Raw genomic sequence first — 10528 nt, forward strand, 5'->3', positions numbered from 1 at the left:
CTCTTTCTTCCTCCTTTTGCCTGTACCGTGTGAGTGTATCCGTAAGAATGCACCTATGTGTGTGTTGTGTGTGTGTGTGTGTGTGTGTGTGTGTGTGTGTGTGGTGTGTGTGTGTATTCTTTTCCCAGTATACAAGCACTACTAATACTTTCATCACTGACATTAAAAGTATTTGACGTACAGCATGAAAACCACGTCAGCCAATCAGACAAGCTCTGTCGTGTATCCCTCTCATCTGATTGGTGGGTTAAAAGGAAGGAGAAAATAATGTATCTAATTGTGTTGACATTGGCGGCAATCGCGCTCACCGTCTCCCTCCATGGAACTCGCAGGCTGCAAACTGAATATATTTTAGCAATGAGCAATCTATTCTTCAGTCCAGCTCCTGTCCTTACTCTACCACTAGAGCGGCAGGGGTAACTGAATAGTACCCAATGAGAATAAGCGTTGTACAGTTACTGATAATAGCAAGGGTGAGGCAGATAAGTGGGAGAGGAAGTCTAACCTTGGCAAGGAGTGGACGGGCAGCGAGGGGACCGGCCAGGCACCCGACAGTCAAAGGTATTTTTTATCCTCTGCTTCATTTTTGCGGGTGTTAGCGCTGCCTCGCTGCAACGGGGGCAGGTGGGGGGCCGGGCCGAGGGCACGGACCTCGAATCAATGAAGGGCAACAGGTGCAGGAATCTGAAAATGAGGCACGGTTTACGAGAGCGCTTGTCTCAGTCTTGTGAACCGTTCAGGCAGCTGTTACGGCGAGGCTAGGGGAAGGGAACCGCCACTGTCACCTCCACCGCCCCTCCCCCCCCCACCTCCACAACAGCCACTACCATACCTACGCCAAAACAAATATTAGATTCACTTCATCATCCTTAGTAGACAAAAGAGAGAAAAAATAAGGCTGAGAGGAGGTTAACCCCTCTCGAAAATGTACGGAAGTTACACAAGTGGATAGAAGAGGATTTCAAACCAGCATCAAAATCTTAAGGGTCGTAACTAGGTTGTTTGATTTAACTACACTACTCTACGCTAGCTACAATATTAGAGGGAAAAATGACTACGGTGGAAAACGAAGGGCAAGGGTTTTATTAAGGCTAACGTTGTGAAGGAAGGTATAAATGCTGTTTGGTGTGGTGACGAGTAAACGCATATATTGTAGATGAGGGCATAGTGTTAACGATGACGATTTTAGAGACGCCGTTAAACTACTCACAAAACACAGCTAAGGCAGATACTGACAACTGTAGATGAGGCTATTGTCCTAATAATGATGACGATATTAGTCAGAGTGAGACGTCATTGAAACGCTCTTTCACAACAACTGAGACAAATACTGACAACACTACACAATCATTACTCGAGAAAAGAGGACAATTATAAGAAAGGAAAAAAGACGACAATGACACAAAACCGTTTCATATATCGACCAACACACCATCAAACTTGACCCACCTTGCTAGTGGATGTAGCTGCCTTCACGGCGTGGGAAAGTGCAGGTGGAGGTGATTACAGGGTAGGCACGTACACAAGTGGTCTCTAACCCACACGCGTGGTTGAGAGGCTTAATCAGGTACATTTCATCAACGCGTCTATTCTCGGTGATGACATGTACCTATTTCTGTCTGGTAGTGACGGGCTGTTACGTGTTGCCTTTGTCAAGCACACTGATTGGCACCGGGTGAGCGAGCGAACGAGAGAGAGAGAGAGAGAGAGAGAGAGAGAGAGAGAGAGAGAGAGACAGAGAGAGAGAGAGAGAGAGAGAGAGAGAGTACTGTACATGTCCATACTTATAATTATTTAAACCATTTCTCTCTCTCTCTCTCTCTCTCTCTCTCTCTCTCTCTCTCTCTCTCTCTCTCTCCTCTCTCTCTCTCTCTCTCCTCTCTCTCTCTCTCTCTCTCTCAGCGAGGATGGCGTGCGATGCTGCAGTACGGGAGGTGTTCTCTCTTTATGAACAGTACGGCAAGAGTTCGTACATCGGGGAGAAGGTGACCCAAGAGCAGCACGCCCTTCAGGCCGCCCACCTGGCGCAGAAAGAGGGTTTCCCGGCACAGGTGAGTCGTTAACCCCCTTGCCTGCGATGTGTTATCAAGCTAAAGAAAATGTGTTGGTGAAAGTTTTGAAGTGCTATTTACAAAGGCGCAACTGATAAATGAAAAAGAAAAGTGTGATCGAGTGATTTAAACCTTATTGTGCTTTTTCTTCTTATTATTATTTTTATTTATTTATCTTTCGTTTTAGTTTGTTTTATTTTTTCTTTCTAGTGGTGATTTGAACGTAAGGCCTTCATGTGGTTATAAAAACAGTGCCCTCCTCTTCTCTTCTTCATTTTCTTCTTCTTCTTCTTCCTCTTCCTTCTTCTTCTTCTTCTTCTTCTTCTTCTTCTTCTTCTTCTTCTTCTTCTTCTTCTTCTTCTTTGTTTTCCTCCTCCTCCTCCTCCTCCTCCTCCTCCTCCTCCTCCTCCTCCTCCTCCTTCTTCTTCTGCTCCTCCTCCTCCTCCTCTTCCTTCTTCTTCCTCTTCTCCTCCTCCTCTTCTTTCTTCTTCTTTTTCTTTCTTCTTCTTTTTTTCTTCTTCCTCTTCTTCTCCTCCTCCTCCTTTTTCTTCTTTTCCGGTATGCGGGTGATCATTGCTCACCTCAGCGAAATTGACCACCCTGCCGTGCATAGTCTCAGGCCACCCTTGGACAAGGTGTTAACCTGGTAAGTCCCCCGGGCCAGGGTTACGGTGAAGCCACTGGGCAGCAGCAGTGGTGGATTGGAATGCAGGCAGAGGATCCCTTGATGGGACAATGGCTGGAGTTCCAAGGTCCTAGTTAGCTGGACCATGCCTTAGTTAGCTTTAGTTAGTTGGGGGCTGCGGTTTAGAGAAGTGCGGCGGTCTCTACACTAATTTAGCCTACCTGAGAACCAGTTGTTGATGTGAGTCACCCGCCTCTCCCTTGCTAATGGAGGTCCTTTCATCTCTATCCTTCATAATGACTGGTTCTCATCACTTTTCCATCCTTCTCTCATACTATACAAGGAATATTTCACTTTCTTGGTCTCTCTGGAAGTGCGTCTGATAGTCTCTAGAGTCGGTGGAGAACGCCTGGCGACAGGTGCCACCGGCCAGGCCTCGCAAGGGTCGCAGAGGTGTGTCAGACGTGGCTGAAGGTGAGGTTGGGTGCTGGTTCCGTTCCCCCATCTTGCCCACTTTGCCTAGAGTGACTACGCCGGCCCCACTCTATGGGACAGAACTGTGAGGACAATAGCTGCAAGCGCCGGGTTGTGAAAGTCTCACTCGTGTCCGAGACTCTAGGCAAGCGATTGGTCTTTATGGCATTTTCAAGACCCTGTGGGAGCTAACTCCCAGTGTTGGAGGCATCCAACACAGCAGTATCTGATTTCCTTGCATAAACTTTTCATTTGCTCAATTTATGGTCACATCTTTTCTGAAATTTCGAAAGTGCTCTGATTAATCAGTCATGCCTTCTCTTCTCAGACAATGCGAAGCCGGTCGTGGCAGGTTTGCCCCTCAGTATCTTAGAAATTCTTCTGCCTGCAGGTTGTGTCACCTCCAAAGCAAGATAGAGAGACTCAACGAGAAATACGAGAAGTGCAAGCAGTATGAGGACGTCGTGCAACAGCTAGAAACACTAAAAGAGTTCGTTGTCTCTAATACAGGTTGCACCTCCACAGATGTTGTTCCTGCCATCCCTGACAGACCTGCCTCCTCCACTCCAGGGGCTCCTGCCCGCCCACATGCTGTGCCTGCAGAGTCACCATTCATATTAGTCAAAAATCGCGCCACCACCACTAATGTTAAAAATTTTTGCCCATCTCAACACACAACAGGTACCAGATCCTAGCTGAAGAGGAAGAAGATGCACAAGAGACGAGACTGGTCGGAGACTCAATAGTCAGAGGTCAGCTCTCTGAGTTCTGTGGTAGGGCTCATAGGACACGTAAGCGTCTATGCATGCCTGGTGGACGCTTAGACGACATCACGACAGCATGTGACGAGGCAGCCTGCGGATCTAATAATAACACCCTCTTTATTATTCACGCAGGTACAAATGATGTCGAAAACACTAGGTCTGAAGAGCTCATGGAAAAGTTCAAGAGGATGATACAGCGCTTCAAAACTAAATCCAATAATATTATTGTTTCAGGTATCCTCCCCCGCATCAGGGCACCGGCTGTCTTCTACAACAGAGCCTTCAGCACTAACAGCCGTCTCCGTTCTCTTTGCACAGAGGAAGGTGTAGACTTTGTTAATCTTTGTGACAACTTTTACAATAAACCTTCTCTATTTCAGCCGGATGGTTTACACCTAAATGGAATTGGAGCAGCACGACTTGGTAGACTCCTTAGTAATAAAGTTTCTATTTTCAGACCAAAAAACGACCAGCAAGATCGTGTAGCCCCAGGCTCTTAGTAGCTTCCTCGCTCAACCCAACCTCCATGTGCAACACTATAAAAACTTGCCTAATCAACGCTCGCAGCCTTAGAAATAAATTTTCAGATTTAGAAACCCTGGCAGCTGTAGAAAACTACCACATTATTGGTATTACTGAATCTTGGCTGAACTCTGCAAACAGAGACTTTCTTGTGGAATACAACTTGCCAGGTTATGAAATGTTCAGCAGTGAAAGAAAAGACGGGATAGGTGGCGGTGTATTGCTGTATGTGAAAGCCAGTCTTCAGCCAACCATACTAAAAACCCAAAAGATTAACAATATAGATTCAGTCTTCTTGCATTTAAGAGTATGTTCTAAGAAAACTGCTATAGGTCTTATTTATAGGCCTCCGGTTCACAATGTTTCCTCCGATAAGAATTTACAAGATCAAATTACTGAAATAAGTAATACTTTTGATACAGTCATCTGTGGAGACTTCAATCTACCTGTTAACTCATGGGGAAATCCATTTAACTCTCACTCTGGTCACGACTTGTATAATAATTTATTAGAATGTTCCCTAAAGCAACACGTTCAAGGACCCACACGAGGTGAAAACATATTAGATCTTGTTCTTTCAACAAACGATGACTTAATATCTAACGTTAATATTGGTCCTGAATTTAGTACAAGTGACCACAAGATTGTCTCCTTTAACATCAACCTTCAAGCATATGAGGACATTGTTAGCAACGAAAAAGTTTTCATATATAAAAAAGGAGACTACAAGAGACTCAGGTCAATTCTTTCTGTCGCAGATTGGAACGCTGAACTTGGCGAAAGTAACATTGAAGAATCATGGGCGAAATTTAAGTACATTTTAGAAGATGCTGTGAAGACATGTATCCCTATGCGTAAAAGACGTCCATGCAAAAGAAATAAACCTAAATGGTGGACAAACAACATTGAGTCACAACTACTGCAGAAAAATCGTGCCTACCGTAAATATTTGTCCTCTCTGAATGAGGCCGATAAACTAGAATATGACAGACTCCGACGCGAATCAAAAAAGCTCATTAGACAGAGTAAGAAAAATCTAGAAATGTATATTGCAAGCATTGCAAAATCCAATCCCAAAGAATTTTACAGTTACGTTCGAAATAAAAAAAGTCATTACATCTCACATTAATCAAATTACACTAGATAACGGTAATTTTGTCACCGGAGAAACTCAGATCGCGGACACACTGAATGATTATTTTGCTTCAATTTTTACAGAGGAAAATACTCATACAATCCCCGAACCACTCCTTATGCTCCACAACATAACCCCCTTAAGTGTCTGCGTTTTTCATGAAAACGAAATAATCGAAGTAATTGATAAGATGAAAACTGACAAAGCCCCCGGTCCAGATGGTATTGCACCAAGTGTCTTTCTTAAAAGAAACTAAATTTCAAATTTGTAAGCCCCTTTCGTTGCTTTTCACCAAATCATTTAACTGCGGTAAGGTTCCCAAGGATTGGAAGTTAGCTAACGTTACTCCTATAGAAAAGAAAAGCGATAATTCACTTCCAAGTAACTACAGACCTATCAGCCTTACATCTGTAGTATGTAAACTAATGGAAACAGTAATTAGCAATAATTTAGTGAACTTTCTAGAGGAAAATTATTTAATCAATGACTCGCAGCATGGCTTCCGTTTTTGTCTAACTAATCTGCTTGATTTCTTTTATGATGTTTTCACCATGTACGACGAAACAAAGGCAGTAAGTAGATATAGTGTATCTAGATTTTCAAAAAAGCTTTTGACAAAGTTCCCCATAAGCGGCTGCTAGCTAAATTGAAGTCACATGGTATAAATGGAAAACTTCTCAATTGGCTTGAAGACTGGCTGTCTGAGAGAAAACAGTGCGTTGTTTTAAAATGGTAAATTTTTAAACTGGCGAGAAGTTTTAAGTGGTGTACCACAGGGATCTGTGCTCGGCCCTGTTCTTTTCCTTATTTACGTTAATGATATCGATGAGGGCCTCACCTGTAAAGTATCTAAGCTCGCTGATGATACAAAAATAATGAATAAAGTAGTCACGTCAGAGGATAAAAGAAAATTACAATCTGATCTCGACCACTTAGCCACTTGGTCAGACAAGTGGCAGATGAGCTTCAATGTAAATAAATGTGTTGCACATTGGTAATAATAACGATCACACTGATTACTTAATGAACGGTACCGAGCTTCTTAAGGTTAAGGAGGAAAAGGACTTGGGGCGTTATAATTACCTCAGACCTCAAGTCAAGTAAACACTGCTCGGAAGTAGTGAAAACAGGAAATAAATTGGTTGGGTTTATTGGTAGGACTTTCGAATTCAAATCAGAAGGGGTAATTCTCACATTGTTTAATACACTTGTCCGACCTCTACTTGAGTACTGCGTCCAGTTCTGGTCACCCCATTACAGGAAAGATATAGACAAGCTGGAGAGAGTCCAAAGAAGAGTTACCAAGTTGATCCCACGACTGCGGAACAAGCCTTATGAGGAGCGCTTGAGGGAACTCAACTTGTTCAGTTTAGAGAAACGGCGAATGCGAGGTGACTTAATTGAATTGTTGAAGAGGTGTCGGGGCTTTGATAACGTAAATGTAAACAACTATCTCATCATTGACAGTTCCAACACCACTCGAAATAATGGTTACAAGATTATAGGTAAGCGTTTCAGATCAGACGAGGCTAAGTATTATTTCTCCAATAGAATTGTACTCGTAAATGTCTGAAACTCTCTCCCAGCACATATTGTTGATAGTAATACAATAGAAACTTTTAAACAAAGGTTGGACAATCATCCCGCAGCAACCCCTCATATAACGTACTTTGCGCCTACATAAAATGTTTTTAGTTACTGTAGTGAATAGTATAATTTCTCTTTCATCCTTTCCTATCACATCTTAGCCTTTCCTCCTCCCTATACTCTCCTGTTTTTCCTTCCTTGATCTCTAGTGTCCTCCTTCCTCTAACTCTTAGAATCTGTAGTGGTAGTGGTAGAATAGACACACAGACAGCCTCGTTAGGCCCAGTAGGGCTGTTGCTGTCTGTTCTTTCCTTTGTATTCCTTTGTATTCCTCCTCCTCCTCCTCCTCCTTATTATTTTCTTCTTTTCTTTTTCTTCTTCTCTCCTCCTCCTCCTCCTCCTCCTCCTCCTCCTCCTCCTCCTCCTCCTCCTCCTCCTCCTTCTTCTTCTTCTTCTTCTACTTCTTCTTTTCTTCTTCCTACTCCTCCTCCTCCGCTTTCTCCTCCTTCTCCTCCTCCTCTACCACCTCCCTCCTCCCTCCTCCTCCTCCTCCTCCCCTCCTCCTCCTCCTCCTCCTCGTCTTCTTCTTCCTCCTCCTCCTCCTCCTCCTCCTCCTCCTCCTCCTCCTTCTTCTTCTTCTTCTTTTTCTTCTTCTTCTTCTTCTGCTTCTTCTGCTTCTCCTCCTCCTGCTTCTCCTCTTCCTCCTCCTCCTCCTCCTCCTCCTCCTCCTCCTCTTCCTCCTCCTCCTCCTCCTCCTCCTCTTCCATTTTCTTCTTTTTTTTTTTTTTTTTCATCTCACTGTGCTTTAAACTCGTCTTGGTGCCTCCGTCAGGTGGTGCTGGGGGCGCTGCTGCATGACGTGGGTCACTTGGTGGGACTGAGGGGACGGTCACGCTCCTATGGTGACGGACGGCTTGGTGTTGGGGACGCCACGCCACGAAGTTGTTGGTGTGTGTGTGTGTGTGTGTGTGTGTGTGTGTGTGTGTGCGTGTAGTTTAGTTTAGTATGAGTCGTGAGTGTGTAGATGAAAGATAACAAACTTGCATAATATTACACACTCACCAAACACAAACAAATATTTTTCAGCTTTCACATAAGAAAAAAGACGCATCTATCCAGTTCGTCCTTCACGCTTGTCCTTCCTCCTTCGACAGGAGAGGAGTATCTGAAAGGCCTCGGCTTCCCGGAGGAGGTAACCATCTTCGTCAGGAACCACGTGGAGGCGAAAAGGTATCTGGTGGCCACCGACCCTAAATATTACGAAGGTGAGATGAATAACATGCACGAGACGGAGTGAGGCGGAACAGCGGTGAGGAAAGAAAAATATAAGAACAGGATTTAGAGAGAGAGAGAGAGAGAGAGAGAGAGGAGAGAGAGAGAGAGAGAGAGAGGGAGAGAGAGAGAGAGAGAGAGAGAGAGAGAGAGAGAGAGATGAAGGCTAGGAAGCGTATTGGACCCCTGATATTTTTATGTAAGAGGGCCACTTGCCTGGCGCACAAAAAAAAAAAAAGAAAGTAGGAAAAAAAAGGCCAGCTGAAGTGGCAGTCCCTGGAGAAAAAGAGCGAAGAGGATTATCCGAAATTAAAAGCTAATCAGTAAAAAAGAGTAAAATCTGAAGAAAATGACGGCAAATAAGAGAACTATATTGAGAGAGGCACAGTGATCGAAGGAGGATCTAAATAAAAAGGCTCCAATTTATGTTTTCTCTAAGTTGTCTGTTGAGGCTCCCTAACCTATTTATGCATTCCTGTTCCTCGTCTGACTCCCGTCTTCCCTAGTCTTTCAGGCTCTCCGTTGCCTCCGACACAAGCCACCACACCCACACACACACACACACACACACCCACACACACACACACACACACATACACACCCTGTACTGTAATTTAATGTACTGTACTGTACTGTATAAAAAAAAGACTGGAGCAGAGATAAATGATAAAGGTGTGTAAAGTAAAATAGATTAAGAGAAATAGGAGAAAAGAGCAAAAGGAATTAAGAATAAGAGGTAAATAGTGAAGATGTGCAAAAATGAGAAAACTATGAGAAATGGGGAAGGGTGATGAGATAGATACAATGAAAACGAGAACGCATTGTGAAAAGAAGAGAAACATACGGAAAAATGCGAAAAGGAATTAGAGGAGCTAGAGAACGGAAAAGAAAAAGAAAAAGAAAAGATGAAGAACGAAAGGAAAACAAAAAGAGGGAGATCACACTATTTTATTTATTTTTTTCCCTTCATGGAATACAATACACAAGTCTCTGTGAAACACACTTTTCCCTTCCCCTCATAACTAAGGGACAGTAAACCTTAGAAATTTCTATGTAAGAGCTAAAGTTTTCTACTTGTCAAGATTACAATGCGTTTCTTTTTCTTTCCCAGGTCTCAGTGAAGCCAGCCGCCACACGCTCACCCATCAGGGAGGACCAATGAAAGAGGAAGAGGTGCTCAGCTTCAAGACAAACCCCAACTTCCACGCCGTCCTCCGCATGCGTTCCTGGGACGAGAAAGCCAAAGACCCTGAGGCGCACACACCTGCCCTCGAGGAGTACGAGAATTTGTGCTTGACCTACCTAAAGGAGGCGATGAAGGCGTAAATATATGAAAGAAAAGGTTCACGCTTTTTTTTATATAGTTCCTTCTTGTGTGTGTGTGTGTGTGTGTGTGTGTGTGTGTGTGTGTGTGTGTGTGTGTGTGTGTGTGTGTGTGTGTGTGTGTGTGTGTGTGTGTGTGTGTGTGTGTGTGTGTGTGTGTGTGTGTGTGTGTGTGTGTGTGTGTGTGTGTGTGTGTATGTGTGTGTGTGTGTGTGTGTGTGTGAGTGTGTGTGTGTGTGCATTTAACATCATACTTTTCACACACACATATGCATCAGAGTCAAAATGTTTTTCATTGTTCTCTCTCTCTCTCTCTCTCTCTCTCTCTCTCTCTCTCTCTCTCTCTCTCTCTCTCTCTCTCTCTCTCAAAAAACAATATACCTATGGCACTTATGATCACTCTCAAGTTGTAGATCAGATCTTTTGGAGCATTTACAGGGATTACATCATGTAGTACAAATAATAAACAACTCGCAAATAAATATTCAAAATTTACCTCAATTTCCTCTCAACCCTGCAATGGCTGAATCGGTAATGCGTGTGTTAGTGTGTTGGTTTCCGGTATGGAGTGGCGCAGGCTCACTTGCATCTCTTTCGTTCAGCCAATGGAGGCTGTCTTTTTAATGATGTATTAAAACGTCACTGAACGTCATTTACTTCCAACCAATACATCAAATATTTTCAATCACCACGTGCATACGTACAGTACGTGGCAGCCGCGGCAGTCAGCCGACTACCTGGATGGGCACTCAGTGCCACAATGGCATCCGAGTGC

The 10528-nt window shown here is 43.8% G+C and overlaps 1 protein-coding gene across 1 annotated transcript; it reads left to right on the plus strand.

The window, feature by feature from the left end:
- The first annotated feature begins 1529 nt into the window (after positions 1-1529).
- On the plus strand, positions 1530-9774 carry LOC135089183 (2-amino-1-hydroxyethylphosphonate dioxygenase (glycine-forming)-like). The gene is given in 6 exon segments (XM_063984504.1): positions 1530-1675; positions 1903-2051; positions 7991-8053; positions 8055-8106; positions 8313-8423; positions 9542-9774. Coding segments are annotated over 5 exon segments (585 nt in total). The 5' UTR covers positions 1530-1675; positions 1903-1907; the 3' UTR covers positions 9757-9774.
- Positions 9775-10528: the final 754 nt, after the last annotated feature.

Source organism: Scylla paramamosain, chromosome 32, assembly GCF_035594125.1.
Source record: "Scylla paramamosain isolate STU-SP2022 chromosome 32, ASM3559412v1, whole genome shotgun sequence".
Classification (NCBI taxonomy): domain Eukaryota; kingdom Metazoa; phylum Arthropoda; class Malacostraca; order Decapoda; family Portunidae; genus Scylla; species Scylla paramamosain.